Consider the following 17,040-nt stretch of genomic DNA (forward strand, 5'->3'; position numbering starts at 1 on the left):
CCTGTAAATGAAGATGGTGATAACACTTTACCAAGCTATTGTAAGATTAGAGGCGTCCTGGGGACAGTCTCAGGCACTCGGCAAGCCCGTGTTCATGTTTGTGTCTTAAACCTTTCAATTTGAAGAAACAAGTGAGTATGAAGAAAGACTAAGGAACGAGAACACAGTTGCAGGTTGTTATCATCGAGTTTTAAACACGTTTTTATGAAGTCTTTAGTTACACACGTGGTGGAATCTCCTTTCACCTGTTAAAGCCAGAGAAACCTGAGAAAGAATTAAAATCTCATGAGTTTTATTGGCATTGTATTGATTGACAGTTTGATTAGATTAAAAGCAATTACAGCCTGTTGAAAACTCAGTTTTGATTTATTAGTCCCTGGCTTCAAACACATTCCCCGCGGAAATCAGTCTTGGCCTCCAAAGGGGCTGGGCCAGAGGCTGACTTGGGTGACTCATGGCAGGGAGGCCGTGCTGGCAGGCGGGGCGGTGGAGGGCCCGGGGGGTGGAGGGGGGGCGCTCCTGCCTAGCCGGGTGGCTATAAAGCATGAGGTGCCAGCGCCAGCTGCTGCTGCTCCCGCGTCCTCAGGGCGGACACGCACCCAGGGCTTTGCTCTAACCTACCTGCTCTGTAGCGGAAAATCCCTCTTCTGCTGGAGCCATTGTTTCCTGGCACGATGCCGTCCCTTCCCAATTCTGACGAGCTGATTTTTTTTGTGAATGGAAGAAAGGTAAGTTTATGATGTGATTAATATGAATTTTGCATACCAGGGATAAAAGTCTACATAACATTTTTCACCTCGACGCCATTTCTTATTTCTTTTTTTTTTGTTAAAGATTGGCACCTGAGCTAACGATTGTTGCCAATCTTACTTTTTTGTTTTTTTAAAAGATTGGCACCTGGGCTAACAACTGTTGCCCATCTTTTTCTTTTCTTTCTGCTTTATCTCCCCAAACCTTCCCCCCACCCCCCATAGCTGTATATCGTAGCTGCAGGTCCCTCTAGTTGTGGGCTGCGGGACGCTGCGCCTCAACGTGGCCCGTCGAGCGGCGCCATGTCCGCGCCCGGGATCCGAACCCTGGGCTGCTGAGCGCCCGAACCCAACCACTTGGCCACGGAGCCGGCCCCTCTTATTTCTTTAACTTCTCTCTTCCATCTTTTTCAAGTCATTTATAGTGATATGAACTTGGGCATGGGTTGTTTCGGTCAAGGTAGGTGCAAAATTCTTAAATCGTGAGGCCCTTTGCTCGCTCTTTTCTTTTGGAATCCGTAAGGAAGTCTCATTTGCATTTGCCATGTTACAGTGGGAGTGAACGCAGACACAGGCATGAAAAGCCATGTCATCCCCCTTTATTTGGACATTAGCTCTACTGAATCCAGCGATGCTATGTTGACAGACAGCCTAGCACACATCGAGGATGATAACAGCAAAGAGCGATTCCGTTTTGCTTTAATAAATCCCCTCCGGGGACCAATGAGCCTGGAGGCCGCAGCATCTCCGCCAGCTGCTTTGCGGCAATGTCGTGACTGAAGGAGAGGGCTTGCATTCAGATGCGGCGGCGGTGTCGCGACCGAGGCAGACGGCCGGTAGACAGACGCGGCGCCGATCGGCGCTCACGTGGCTGGGGGAGGTTACCATTACCTGGACTGTTGTATCGGGTATATTGACGTCTTTATGGCACCGAGGCGTGTCATCAGGCTGTGTCCCCCCGGTACAGGGGCGGCGGGAGGAAGGTACATGGTCCCGGCACACGCCGTCACCCCCTACCCCGCGTCTTGTTCCGTCTCTGGAAATAATGTCCACAGCCACACAGTCAGGGCGTCCGAGCAAACCTCCCCGTAACGCTTTCCCGCCGCGGCGCCCCCACCTCGGGCCTCTGCTCCCCGAGGGTCTGCGTGGGGGGCGGTGCGCTGGGCTTGGCCGAGAGGACCTTCCGAGCGCTCGGAGGAGACTCAGAAATCGGAGGCAGCGATGAAAAGGGAGGTGGTTTGTGGGTCTTTCGGGGGTGATAAAAATAAAATCGCCTCCAGCGGAAGAATGTCTCCTCTTCCCCGCGTTCGGGGTCGCTGCCCTTCCGGGTGAGGTGGTCCCCGGGTCTCTGATCCCGCGGGACCGCCCCCAGCGGAGGAGCCGCCGGCGGGCGGGTGGAGCTTCCTGCCCTCGGGCGGCTCCGCTCCCTCGGCAGCGACGCCGGGAGCGCGAGGCGAGGGGCGGACGGAGGGTCGGGCTCCCGGCTGCCCTTCCTGCAGACGCCGGGCCTCCGTTTCCCCGGGCGGCGGGGCGGGGCAGGAGAGGCTCCCGTCTCCCGCGCTCCCTGACGACTCCCTGAGGGAATCTCTGGCTACGCGTCCTTAGGACTTTCTGTGGCCGCGAGTTATCTTGGGTCGGTTTGCGAATCTGTGTATCTGTTTCCCCATCTGGGTCCTCTCCAGGTAGCCCTAAGGAAAAACAACCCAGACTGTATAATTATCGTGTATGTTAGAAAGTTTAGAGACGTGAAAGGATGCTTCACAATCTCTTCGAAATTCCTGTGCCCAGGTTTGGAAAGGTTTCTTTTTCTTCCCCCTGTGAAGCCACCACCTGTGGAAAACATGCCCCAAAACGCTGGATGGGATTTCCATCACATGTCGGTGTGAGCTTCCTAAAAGCCTCCTGCCGTTTCACAATGCAGGTCATGGAGAAGAACGCCGACCCGGAAGTGAACCTACTGTTCTACCTGAGGCAAGTCCGTATCCTAACACGTTCCTGCCCCGCGTGTGGCTTGCGGGTAAGCAGCGAGCCGCCCAGACCTGTGAAGACAGCCACCCTGCATGCACTCTGGGTAAACTGGCTTGTGTTGGATTTGTGGAGTCTGGTTAAAGTTCAGAGAATGCATCTGAAAGCGGTAGACTCCTGCTTTATTTGTTGTATTTTTCGCCTGAGCGAAACCAAAAGAATCACCCGGTGAAGCACGAGTGTGCGGACTTTAGAAAGAACCTTATGACTTTTGAGCCCCGTGGTGACCTGATGATGCTTTACGTTCAGGAACGTGAAGGTAACAGTGTGCAGCCAGTTGCTGAGGGTGCGTGGTTCAACGGCAGTTGAGTGACTTGTCACCTATATCTTTTCCGAATCTTTATGGGAGAAAACAAGGTTTCACAAACTTATTTCCAAATTGCTAAGTATAGCTGAGGCACCCCCACGCTCCACCCCTTATCTGGACCTTTTCCACCCTGGCTCACCAAGACCTTCTGGAAATCGTCAGAAAGAATTCACTGGGTTGGGCCTGGGGACTTGGTGGTATACGAGACCCTCCTTCTCCAGGATCTTCAGTTCCTTCCCCACTTCTGTCTTTTCGCCTCCCAGCGTACGCACCTAAGCACACAACTTCATTTGTCCCCGTTCCTTCCTTGCCACGCTTATCTAGGGAGTTCGGTGTACCTGAGCCTCGCTCTCACTCCAGATTCTGTCTTTCTCTGTTGAACCTGTGTGGTCTGCTCTCCTAGCCATCATGTTACAACCGCAGCCAGTGTTGTCCCTTCATGTCCCTATTCTACTCACTGTTCCAGGACCTGGGCTCATTGCTGTAAAAACACACAACGCAGAAAGAAACAGGCCAAACCCTCCCTCACTGGTCCCTCTGTCTCCCCTCCCCCAGCTTCAGATCCTCCCTCACTGGTCCCACGGGTTCCCCTCCCCAAGCTTCAGGATCCTGAGGTCGGTCAGCACGGCCCATCACTTCCCTCCCACATCGCTTCTACGTCCCCTACACAGTTCACTGTGCTTTCTCTGCACACCCTAAAATGAAGAAATTCATCTACATCAGGAGCGAGCTGAAAATTCATGGCCTCTCAAGTAAGCACAGCCAGAAGCAGCCCTAGGCAGGCTCACCCAGCCCCCAGGTCCGCATCGCCTGGGCATCCTGCTCTGCCCATTCCTTCCTGGTGCCCAGGATCACAAATAAGTCGTTCTGAGTAAATCAGACTCTCCCGAGACTTCCAGGCCCCAGCCTCTGAGCGCAGAGCCTACAGGGATCCTGGGATGGAGTGAGGGGCTTTACTTGTAACTTGCTTCTCAAGTAGGTGACTCATGAATGTGTGTGGATGGCTGCAGGTTTCCTGCCAGAGTCAGCAGCCCACATGCACACACCAGCACCCCGACTTCACTCTTCCCAGGACTCCCGGGGCACCCTCCCAAGCCCTGTTTGCAAATATATATTCATAATTTTATATTTTTTCCTTAAGGTGGGTCTCCAGTGTTACGAAAACTTCAGGCTCCCACCAAACCCCAGTTTGCTGCTGGCATGGGCTTGGCTCAGGTGTCATTCCCAGAATGGGACCCAGTTGCACAAGGAGTAAAAGTTGTCTGGAGGTGTCCTCACCTCCCCTCCTCTGTTCCCCTCCTGCCTTGCCAAGGTCACAGCCTCCCACTGAGTCACCCTACCACCCGCTGCCTCGCCCACACCTGCCCTCTCACTTCTCCTGCACACACCCCTTCCTGGCCCGGTTTTCACCAATCTGATCCTCAGAACCAGCTAATGCACCACAAAGAGGGATTGGCCGCCAGCTACTTGGGTCAAGGAGGGTTTTTAATCTTAATTTTAATCTTAGGTACTGGCCTGGTGGTGCAGTGGTTAAGTGTGCACATTCTGCTTTGGCGGTCCGGGGTTTGCCGGTTCAGATCCCGGGTGTGGACATGACACCACTTGCAAGCCATGCTGTGGCAGGCGTCCCACAGAGAAAGTAGAGGAAGATGGGCACAGATGTTAGCTCAGGGCCAGTCTTCCTCAGCAAAAAGAGGAGGATTGGCAGCAGTTAGCTGAGGGCTAATCTTCCTCAAAAAAAAATTTAATCTTAATCTTTGAGATTTAGTATTTTAATTTTAATCATTTTAATCGTAATCTCCCTGAGATCCTGGCTCTAAGACAAAACTTGGGAAATGGGATGTCTTAGAGACTCCCAAACATTTGTCCTTGTTTTCCCACATAGCCATCACTGACTTCTTACAGTTCTCGAAACAGTTCTTCATTCGGCTAACGAATTTTGCCAAGCACCAGGTGTTCAGATGTAAGCTAGGAGACACAGCCTCTGCCCCGAGTCTAGTGAGGGAGACTGACAGCCAAGAGGCAAGCAGCCAGTGTGATGAGTGCTGTGTTGGGGGCACACAGGCAGGACACTCACGCCAGGCTTGGCGAGGGCTGAGTGGGAGTTTGCTGGGGAAACGGAAGGCTTAGGGTGAAGATGTTGCAGTCAGCAGTACAGGGGGCCAGACGCAAGGGAAGACAGTGCTTTTGAAAGCGCTGAAACTGAGAGAAGTTTGTCCTGATGGAGGTGAAGAGTGGTTGGTGGGAGTAGGAGGACTCCGCGAGAGATGAAAGAGGAGTGAGATCCTTGAGGCAAAGGATCCGATCTGACCCTGATGTCACGTTCCCTGCCTGGCATGGAGGACACAGGAACTCACTGATGAATGACTAGATCCCAGTGGACATTCCAGGGTCAACTGCACACGTCGGCCACCAGCGTTTGGTGTCAGGGTGACTTCTTCTGGATAAGCTGTAGGCCTGTGTGTCTTGAGGGCACTGAGATAGCTCTTCTTCTTAGAGGACCAAAAAATAAACTTCTGATGTATTATTGTTTGTATTTGACCTAGGTAGGGTCGCCAGCTTTAGCATACAAAAATATTGAACCCCCAGTTAAATTTGAACTTGAATGCGTGGGATGTAGTTATACTAAAATACAATTCGTTGCTTATGTGAAATTCAGATTTAACTGGCCGTCCTGTATTTTATCTGGCAAGACTACTTAATGACATGTTTAATAAGAAGGATGAGTCGACAGGATATGGAAGCTGCTGTTTGAGTCGTGCACTTCTGCTGGGAGTAGAAGGAGGAGGCATCAGACTAGTTGTCTGGTGACCAGAGGACAAAAGAGCTGGCTGAATCAATTTCTCACCTTTCACTTTGAGGCAATGTTGCTAAGTGTGTCACAGAGCTGCTTTAAGGTGTGACAAAGTGAAAAGTGAAAAGGGACCTCCATCTTTGAGCCAGACAGCTCCAGATTCCTTCACTTGGAAATGTCAGGACACCAAAGGCAGAGAGAAAGGGTCTCTTTGCCTTTTCTTCCCTGTTCATTGGAGCTCTCTACCTAAGGTATTACTGGCAGGACTTTCAGCCCCCTGCCTGAAAGCGGAAAGCTTGACTTGCGTGAACAGGCATGGCTGACTCAGAGGAGGAACAACAGAGCAGAGGAGGGGGTGTGCAGCCCTGGAGCTCTGCAGAGAATGCTCAGCTCTTTACTCCAGGGGTGTCTTGAGCTGGTTTTACCTCTCATGAGCAGCAGCTTCCAAGATGCAATTAGACTTACCCTCCGCCCAAGCCAATTATGACCTCCACCCATGAAATCCTTTTTAAACCTCACCCAGAAAAGGTCCCAAGCAAATGCCAGATTCTTAGAGAATCTAAGGCAGGAGACTTACATTTATTATTTATTTTTTCTCTGTGAAAATATGCAAATACCCTATAGGGGAAAGGTACACAGTGGTTGTTGATGTTACTGGTTCAGGAGCTATGGTTGTTAAATTCATATTCTCTAATCCCATGAGCAAGTAAAAGTGTTACATTACCGAACCAGCAAAAGGTAAGCCTCCCAGGGGGATTTTTTTAAGTTTCGCAAACACACCACCTCCCACCACCTCCATAGAGATAACGTCACTCGAGTCTAGAATCCATTGTCCACAACTCTGAATCCAACAGGCTTTTTCAGAACTCATTTGGATGAAAACCTTCATCTAACTGGCGCGAGGCTCCTTGTAGTCTTCATGTGTCCTGCTCAGCGTGGATATCCATATGGTTCACTGCAGAAATAGTGATGGGTTGATTTCAAGGTGCTGCCCTAGCCCCACTTGGGAGCCCTATCTCATTTACTTTCTAAAATATGGGAAATGTGGGAAATTTTGCATTCAGAAATGCCTCTGGCCCGAGGGTTTCAGATAAGCCAGTGTGGGTCTGTAAAAATTTCTTCTCACCTTTCAAGGAGGAGCTCATTTATATGCAAAAAGCAGAACAATCTCTCTAAGCAAGAAACCTTGGTACAGACTCAAGAAGACCTGTTACTTGTTATTAGTGTCCGAGGGAGGAGAGTGTAAAAAGCAAAGCGGCTGGGCCCCTCTTTTCCTTGACTCCCTTCCTTCCAGTCCATCTCCCAGGCACGAAGTATGGCTGCGGAGGAGGAGGCTGTGGTGCCTGCACCGTCATGGTGTCGAGATACTACCCCAAGACCAAGAAGATCCAGTATCCTTTGTGCTGGCCCGGCCCTGCTCTGGGCACATCTAAGAAGGAGGGGGAGCCTCTTTCTTTTCATGTCACACGCACTCCTCTCTCCAGGGGTCTGTCACGCTCATACTGTCTCCAGACCTGCTCTGCCTGCAGCCTCCTAAACTCCAGGTCTTTCCCATGGACTTTCTTCCCATCAGAGGATATCTGTCTTGTGTGCCAGCATCTCAGCACCATGCTCACTATTGCTGTACAAACACTTCCTTTGCTTTTGAGAGGGAGATTCAGAGTCGGGGGGCAAGGGGCGTCAGGCAAGATTGGCTTAAATGCAAAGAAGTGACATATCATCCTGGCAGATTTTAGCTCTTCGCCCTGCACTAGGAGTTTGCCTGGGAGGGCTGAATGAGATCCCAAATCATGCGTCATGATTGAGCCAGCATCACCTTGACCTAAAATGTAAATTTGCTCGCTGGTTGAATGTGGTGGTGAAGGAAGACTTGTCTGGCATGATCCCCAGTTTTCGTGCTAGGTCACCGAGTGGTGCCTGTCACAAATTAGGGAAGGTGGAAGAGGAGATGCAGGGGAGGGACGTGGGTAAGCTGAGCTTCGGAGCCTTGGCATGTGGGGTGATTAGGGGGCACGAGAATGACTGTCCACAGGCATCTAGATAGACAAGTCGTTACTCAAAGAAGAGCTCTCATCCAGAACTATAATGGATTGGAAGTTATGAACATAAATAGTAATGGCAATGATAATAAAAGTAGTTAACATTTATTGATGCTTATTGTGTGGCAGAGACTGTGCAGTGGCTTACGGACATTGTCACATTTCTTTCCCAAACAACTGTGAGCTAGACATCTCTATCACTCACTTTAGAAGTGAAGAAGTCGAGGCAAAAAGAGTTAAATGACTTGTTCAAGGTCATGTGGGCCCCTTAGTGGTGCAGGCAGCTTTTCAGCCCTGGCCATCTGGAAGGTGGCAGGAAGTAACTGTAGGAGAGCTTCTAAGTTCTGGACACTGCAGAACAACAGGGAAATGGGCAAAGAAAGACACCCCCACCAAGGAGACTGAGGAGCAGCCAGAGTTGAGGGAGGAACATCCAAAGGAGAAAGTTGCGAGAAGGAAGGGGTGGTCAATAGCATGAAACACCAGGGAGTGGCCGGTGCCGATAGATTGCCCCCAGAGCAACGTCAGCAGAGAGATGGGGCTGGAAGGCGAGGTGCAGGAGTGACTGGTAGGCCAGGAAGTGGTGGACAGCTCTCGAACCTGACTAAGAAGGGAAAGAAAGATGGGCCAGTAGCTGGAGAGAGACATTGGTTTGGGGATTTTTTTTTTTTTTTAGCTCAGCAAACACTTGAATTCATTTATAAATTCAAGGGAATTTAAAGAAATGAGGCCCTACAAAGGAAGAGGTTAGGAGGACATTGATGAAAGAATAAGTCCCTGAAGAGAGAAGAACAGATGGGATCCAGAGCACAGGGGTGGAGGAGGAGGAAGGATTCCTCGCCCTCTGCGCCTGGAATGGAGGCGAGACTGACTGCAGTTCCAGGTGAGTCATGGAGGGCTGGGGAGTGGAAGGAGCTCCTGCCTCTATTTCCTGCATGAGGCAAAGTGTGAGAGCGAGGAGGGCACTGCGCGCTGGGGGAGTTGAGAGAAAAGACAGAGGGAGACAAGACTAAGAGGAAGTTCTTAACAGGGGGAATTGCAGGACCACGACAACCAGAAATACATCTGTTGCACAACGAACCTGGGGTCCACCCTTGCTCTGTACACCCAGCACTCTTCCAGGGTCCCTAGCTAGTCTGCTGGGTGGCTTCCGAACACCTCTGAACAAAGGGCTGGTGGAGCCAAGAGCAGCTCTCTATCTTGTCTCGAGAAGAGCAGCATTCATACCCTCAGCCTGGTAGGACAGTAAAGTAAACATTCCATGGGAAAGGGACCATTTCCCATGCCTGAAAAGAGAGTAGGCCTTAGCTTGGGTGGGAATAAAGAAGCCAACTTGGACTAGTTAAGTCTGGGTGCCATTCCAAACCGATGAGATGAGAATCTGCTACTAACCACGTCTGCCATGTCATTGATGCAGACTCCAGCGTGGGAGAGATGGCCAAGACAGGGGCATAAACCAGTGGCTTCCAAACTTGGCCAGACATTGGAATCAGCTGAGGAGCTTTGAAAATTGATGAATTGATCTCACCCCAGAGATTCTGATTTAGTTGGGCTAGTGTGCAAGCAGAGAATCTGTATTTTTAAAAGCTTTGAAGGGTTGAGACTCACTGGGCCAATTGCCCCATGGTGGTTTACGTAAGTCAATATATCATCGTATGTGAGTAAAAGTCTTCCTTTCCGTAGAATGTGAAAAAAATGGGGGATGAGGGTCTCTTGGAGGTCTCACACAAAGCTCTTCAGGAATCTCCTTTTCCATTTATCTCTACTGTTCATCATCCATTTGTAAGTCCTTCCTTGGACAAATCCAGAAATGTATGGTGTTATATCTAGTGTTCTCTGTATTCTGGGGGAGATACAGTCTTATGACTCTCCTAGGCTGAAATAACTCCCCAAATTATGTTACCCCCTCTCTGTGATGACAACGTGTTCTCTTTACATAATTCCACCACAGCCATTATCCAGTTACAGCGTGCCTCGTGCCCATCTGCTCTCTGTATGGGGCTGCTGTCACCACGGTGGAAGGTGTGGGAAGTATCAAAACCAGGATTCATCCCGTGCAGGTGAGAAGACGATGTGATGGAACCAGATGGTGGAATAGGCATCCCACGTGGTCCAATGGACTCCATGTGGGTCACCAACTTTGAAATCCTCTGTGCTTTTAAATTCTTATCTTGTGAGATTCAGTGATTCATAGCTAGGGATCTTTTCAGAGATTGGTATATAAAGCAAAATTCCTTCACTGATTTTAATATATCTTAAACCCAAGAACTTCAATATGTATTCACTGATTTTAATCTGTCTTAACTTCTCAGCCCCATCCTTGCCCTGAACTAAAACAAGGACAATCCAATTTGACAAGAGAAGACAATGAGATAGGAAACCAGAAGTTTATAGAAGATGCTAGTTGCCCACAACATTTCAAAATTACTGAAGTCCGGGAGAGAGGCAAATTACGTGTACAAGTGCTCCCCAAATTCTCACGAGTGACCCTAGACCAGGCTAAACAAAAGACAGCTAAAATGACACTGCAGCTACTGAAGTTTAGAGAACTTTATAAAGGAATGGTAATGTTGTTTTTATATATACTAGAAAAGGAACTTCTGCAGAGGTTAAGTTTTAAAGCAATATGTAGAAAGAAAATTATGAGTAGCCTTATTTTCCCTTGAAAGTCCTCCTCTTAGAAGATTGGGTTTGGAACATGGAGGCGAAGAGTTTCCTCTGACAGTGTGTTGCCAGTGATGGCACTTGGTGATGCTGCATTTCTTTCAGCCAAAAACTTACTGACTTTTTGATCTTAGTAAGATCTCACCCCACGCTTGGCTCGTCACCTTACTAATATAGAAGCGTCCAACGCTGCGGCTTGTCCGATTCCTCTCATACCTTGATGGGACTGATGCTGATTTGTTCAGCGGTGCCCTGGAGCACGCTCATGCTGACTTGCAAGAGCCAACTGTCAAATTTTCAGGTCTCTTGCTAGCCAGTCTTTAAACACAGCCTTTATTAATAATTAAACTATACAAACTTAAAACTGAAAAAATAATGTTAAAAACACAATTAGTAAATATCAACACTCATCACTTCCTAATTATTTTACTACATTTTACTATTACCTACGCTCTTGAGGTTATTTACGTCCTTTGCATGTACATGGTGGAAATACCGTATAACGTATGCCGCTGCGCATCTCTCCCCAGATCTGCATTCAGTGACGTCACGTTGGAAGCTTGATATCAGGCATGATGGAAGTTTTTATACTACTAAATTGGTAGAAGCTACAAATCAGGGCTTGTTTCCCCAGAGATCCAAGATCAAAACTCGTTAAATGTTTACCAGCACATTTACAGCCAGGTTTATATGCCACATCTGAAACAACTTGCCGTCTGATAATAAAGGCAACACAGCCCCGTTTCCTTCTGGCATCCCAGCCATGTCTGTCCTTTCAGTGGAGCTGCAGATGAAGTGTTTGGCTTTCATCTTAGGGGTCACGCTGTTTGAAAAATGTTTATTTGAAATCCTTTGAATCACACTCAAGCCAGCCAGTTGAGCACCCTGTGAGAGACACATGTGACACTAGGGGCCCAGAGAGTCATGTTCCATCTGTAGCTTCATGCATGGGGTCTTCACAGAGAGTGGACAAAGTAAACTGACATTTCTCAGTCTCTTCTTTATTGTTTCGTTGTTGTGTTTAAGTGCATAAAGTTGAATGTGCATAAAGTAAATTGATGAACAGCACTACTATTTATTACTATTTATTTGATAGAACACTACTAAAAACACTTTACAATTTTCAAAGCATTTCTATAGATTTTTGTCATTTAATCCATCAAAAATTCTATAATACGGATGGAGAAAAGGATGAAAATTGCTTGTCAGAGACTGCTAAATGATTTGCATAGGATCATTCATTTATTCTCCCACCATCCTGTAAAGTAGATACTATTAGTATCCTCATTTTATAGATGAAGAGAAGGCAAGGTCACACAATTAATGAGTTATAGCGAGGACCAAAACTCAGACGAGTGGCACTCCAAAGCCTTTCACATGTTTCCTAAACAACACTTCCTCCGTCAGAGACAAACAGTCTGGAGAGTAAAGTGACTTAATTAATACCTGCCATTAGGCGTCTCTTGAAGGCAAAAAAAAGTGATTTCAAGAAATAGAAATATGTTTCTTCCAGAGCGACATCTTTTACCCTCCAGCTATTTCTAGAAAACTAACTATATGAGCTTCACTCCTTTCTGGTGGCCCAGGTTGGGAAACAAGAGGTTTAAAGCATAATGGGCCGTTTCCTCCCAGGAAAGACTTGCGAAGTGTCATGGCACGCAGTGTGGCTTCTGCAGCCCAGGGATGGTGATGTCCATCTACACGCTGCTGAGGACCCACCCGGAGCCGACCCCCGAGCAGATCACCGAAGCTCTTGGAGGTGAGCCTTCCCGGCCAGCGGCAGGTAGGGCCTGGCGTGGAAAGCGCCCAAGCAACCGGAGAAGGAGGGGGCAGCCCAGCCCGGGGAGAGAAGCGGTGGCACCAGTGCCGGGGTTCTAGGCACCTGGCCGACATGTCGGCCTCTCAGCACCTCCCTGGGCCCGAGTCCTCTCCAGGAGGGGCTGCCTTCATTCTGGCCGCAGCGACGGCAAGAACTGGGGCAACACTGGTTTCATGACAAACCGCTCTCTTAACAGAGCCCGTCATCCCTCTGCAAAGGCCTTCAGAGGGGCTGTTTCCGACACTTTTCATACAGTCTTTTCCAAATGTGGAAGTTTAGGTAGTGTGGAAGAATGAGATTTTGCTGTTTGTTTTTAAATCAATCTGTTAGAATCATTTATCAACTTTACTTACTCAAATTAATTTTACCATGAGAATAACCTTTGAGATACTTTACATTTTATGTTGTGGTTTGGGTTCATCAGAAGATCAAGGAGGTCATAGATAGCAATTACCACAAATAAGCTAGTGAGTGGTTCAATCTCCTATGACAAAAGAGCTATAAAATTTAAGCGAACAAGCACATTTTCTACCCCCAAAAATGCGTGTTAATAAACGTAGTTTTGTGTAACAAAGATACATAGTTCCAATGTAGCTGGTCACTAATTCTTAGAAGAAAGCTGTGAAAGCAAACCTCTGAATATTATAAGAAAGTTGTTTGCCTCTTTCAATAAACAGACAGAAATTCAGTTTTATGATGAAAAGATGGAGAATAAAGCAAAGTAAAAATTCAACTTTAGTTTTATGGTAACTGGTGTGTAAACCTTCTCTAATATTTTCCCTTATGTCTCAACAACTTCTTCACTCAGAATTTTTCAGTTTCTCGTTAAGTGCTACCACAACTTTGGCCTGTGGTTTCAATTATAATTTTAACCAAACCTGTGCGGATTTGAACAGTAATCTTTGTTCAATGACGGAATCCTCACCAGTAAGGTATTTAGAGCTTTGAAAAGCAGAGATCTCGTGGTGTGCATTACTTTCTTTTGTTCATTCGAATACGCACAGGCGGTCCTACAGAGATGGAGGGTTTCCCCAGATGCTGTGCCTGTGGCTCACATCATGACCACCAGGAGATCAGGTTGTCAAGTTTGGCCAAACTGCTGCAGTAGATGGCCTGATTCTAGAAGTGACGGATGGAGAGTGTATTGTGATTCACGATCCATTTACTTGAGCTCTTTCTAGAATTATAAATGCTAGCCACACTGATAACTTTCATGTTCATATTTTAAGAAAACAATGATATAAAATAAAATTTAAAGAAACGCGATTAGGTATGGCACATGCCTTCTAACATGGTCAGCTGGTATAAATCACCACTTCAATTCATCTTGTCTTTCCCTTCAAGGCTAAGGAAATACAATTTTTGAATTTGCATCTTTTTTTCCCTTAGAATCAGAGGAATCTCTGTAACAGGTGCTGTTAGCTTTCCGTCGGTGGGCCTTTAGTGGGGCTTCTAGACTTGTCACTGATCACGCGGCCGAGAACAAAAGCAAAACAGAAAATCGTGTGACACCAGCCGCCTCTAGCCTTTAATGTCTGCTTCCAGTTTATCAGAGAGAAGGTGTCCGCTGCCTCGTAAATACTTCTGTTTCACCCCGTGCACTTACGTTCCGGACATTTCAGCTCCTTTCCTCCAAAGAGAGGTTCTTAATTCACACACTTCTATACTCTTTCCTCTTAGCGAAAGGAAAGCTAGGTTATGGAGTCTGAATCCATTCTTGTACATGCCGTTTCTTCCTAAGCTATTCTCATTCTAATAGAAAAGGGAGCATACCTGGTACCCACGTTGGCACGTGACTTACCGGCATCTGGTGTCCACACTTCACTTTACTTCTAGGTGTTTAAACATGCCCAATGCGCACGTCTACACTGCTTCGGAAATTTTATAGCTATATTTGGACATAATGATTTTACATTTATTTCTTAGTATAAAAATAATGCATTCCTATGATGAAAAATGCACAAAAATATTAAGAGATAAGGAAAAAACTCATGCATATTTCTGCCACCAGGAAGCAGCCACAATTAGAGACTTCTGTTTTCTTTCAGTCTTTTCTAGGCACTGTTCTTGTTTGCTTATTTTAAATCCTTGTGACTATTATATATACAATTTTAACAGTGTCACATAAGAATTTTCCAATGCTATTAAAAACTTCTTCATAAATATCATTTATACTGGCTGAAAAGTTGGATATGTTTTTTAAAAAGATAGTGGTTTCCACACCTTTGCCACTATGCTTTGGAAATGTTGATTGATTAAAATGATACCAGGTACTTTTAGAACGCCTACTCTCCTGTACTGGGAGGGTTCAAGAACATCTAAGACAATCCTGGCCTTCTCCAGGAACTTAAGATCCAGTGAGGGAGATAAGGCATGTCTATAAATGCCCCTACCCCAGCTGATGATGGGCCTGCAGAAGGATCCAGACGGTGAGAGGCACAGCTGTGGCTGGGTGTTAGAGCAGACCCCATGGAGAAGCGGGGCTGAGGCCCTGAAAAATGGGCACACTTTCCCTAGGAGGACGTTTGAGGGAGAAGAGACTACATGAGAAAAGCGGAACAGAGGGCCCATGTGAGATGTTATGGGGGCTGCAGTTGACATGAGTTAAGGCAGGAGTGGGAAAAAGGCAGGAAGAGTTGATTAGGAAAAACTGTGGCCATATTTGTGATGTTTCAGGGAGAAAATGTAATCATGGATTTATTTTTGAAGAACATCTCTGTTCCCAAGAGTCATTTTGCTGGTTTGGGAAACAAAAGGAATCTAATTATTAATATAGCTAGCCATTCCACTGAACACATGAAGCACAAATATGCAATGTATTTCTACATCATTCCTTAAAAGTTGATCTCTTCTGAATTAGGTAATTTGTGCCGCTGTACTGGATACCGACCAATTGTAGAAAGTGGGAAAACTTTCTGTGTGGTAAGTTAAATAAAATTCTTTTTTCAGTTGATTTAATGTATTAATAAGCCTTTGCATAAAATCATCTATTGATTTCTATCAGCTCTAAAATAACCCCGTTTTGGCCTTTCTAACCACTGAAAGTTGTTGAATGCCACTGTCGGTATTTTTTAATAAACCTTTAGCAACTAACTTTTTTATAGCCTTAAATTAGGCACTTTCCTAAGAAGTAAAGTATATGATCCATGACATCAAGAAATGTAAACTCCAAGAAAATGAAATCTAGCCCAAGAAACAATAAAAGCATAATTAAAAAGCAAGATATTAAAAGCTCAATATATCCTCTATACCAGGTCTACGAGTTTTGAAAGAACATGAATTAAAGAGCGTTAATAAGCAGGAAGGGAAGACACAGAGGAGACTTATTTGAGAATAGGAATTGTGAGCAAGGTCTTAAAGGAAGTGATAGAAATGGATGGATGAGGAGAGGCCAGTAGAAAATTCCACTTAAGAAAATGCGTGGAAGTAGGGAAAAGAAAGATGTTCAAGGTTCAGCTAGAAACTGACGTGGCTGAAGCATGACAGTGTAAAAAGATATTATTTTGGGCTAAGGCATTTAGACTTAAAGCTGATAACCAATCTACGGTCATTGTCTGTTCTCAAGATAGGAGTAACACGAGAACAGTATTTCAAAAGGGAAATTCTTGGCCCCTGCCTGTGAGAAGGAGAAGCCTGGAGAGACATGTTGGGGATGAAGGCATGGACTAGTGCAGTATCCCTGGAGAGACATGTTGGGGATGAAGGCATGGAGTAGTGCAGTATCCCATGCATGGGGTGATGAGCCCTCAACCAATGTGGTGGACATGGGCCCAGAAAGGTAATTCTTTGGAAAGGGATTGCCAGAATCATAACCTCCCAACAATAAAGGATGCAGTGAGAAAGAAAGCCAAGTTGGCTTTCAAAGTTGTGAGGTCAAGGAATCATCAGAGAGGATGAAGGAGGTAGGAAAAGAATGATTTTGTGTATGCCAGGAGGGGTAGTTTTGAGATATGTTAAGTTTTCAGCACACTAAATGTCAAGAGAAGATATATTTTCAACAAGGTTTCAGGTAGAATGTTTTTCCAGCACCCATTTTTTATGGCAAAAATTAATTTTATATAACTTTGGTTGACCAAAATCAATTCAAGTTAATTCCAAATGCCAAAGTCTTAGGGAAAAACATCTGCTTTTAGGCCAGTAGTGAAGTACTTCAAAAAGCTTTACAAACTACAGAATAGTTTATTTTGAATCCTGAATAAGATACTCTTTATGTTGAAGCATATGAATGGCCGATATCCCACCATTTTTGATCCACAAAAACAGTGATTCCATGTGATTTAACCTAATACGATATGATTATTTTCCTGGAGATAAAACGTATGCAAAGATGGATCTTTCTGTCTCGCTCATTCTGGGTCCCCACATGCAGCCACTTGTAGTTGGTTCCGTGTTGTGTGTACCGTTGTCACAAATCCGAATTCCTTAGGAACCCTGTAGAAAACTGCCTTATAAGTACAGACATCAGTGGCCACTTCTACAGCACTTCCTATGTGTCAGATACGGCACGTGCGTTTTTCATATTTGAATCTAACAAACCTGTTTGGGATGGGTTTTATCTTCCTAATTGAACAAGTCAACCCAGGTAGTATGTACCACAGCAGAAAGCAAAACCCGAGTCCCCTTGACTCCATGTGTGAAGTCGA

The 17,040-nt window shown here is 46.4% G+C and overlaps 1 protein-coding gene across 3 annotated transcripts in view; it reads left to right on the forward strand.

Annotated features, from left to right (window-relative positions):
* The first annotated feature begins 394 nt into the window (after positions 1-394).
* Positions 395-17,040, forward strand: part of LOC106823492 (aldehyde oxidase 4-like) — a 60,405-nt gene continuing 43,759 nt past the window's right edge. The window contains exons 1-6 of one of the 3 annotated variants that reach the window (XM_070508358.1): positions 395-728; positions 2,671-2,728; positions 7,170-7,266; positions 9,866-9,974; positions 12,211-12,337; positions 15,258-15,319. In XM_070508358.1, the coding sequence (XP_070364459.1) occupies positions 675-728; positions 2,671-2,728; positions 7,170-7,266; positions 9,866-9,974; positions 12,211-12,337; positions 15,258-15,319 (507 nt within the window). In that variant the 5' untranslated portion in view covers positions 395-674. Of the gene's footprint in view, positions 729-977; positions 1,733-2,670; positions 2,729-7,169; positions 7,267-9,865; positions 9,975-12,210; positions 12,338-15,257; positions 15,320-17,040 lie in introns of those variants that run through there. The other 2 variants (XM_014829216.3, XM_070508357.1) reach the window with 2 other exon arrangements.

This window comes from Equus asinus, chromosome 4, assembly GCF_041296235.1.
Source record: "Equus asinus isolate D_3611 breed Donkey chromosome 4, EquAss-T2T_v2, whole genome shotgun sequence".
In the NCBI taxonomy this organism is placed as follows: Eukaryota; Metazoa; Chordata; class Mammalia; order Perissodactyla; family Equidae; genus Equus; species Equus asinus.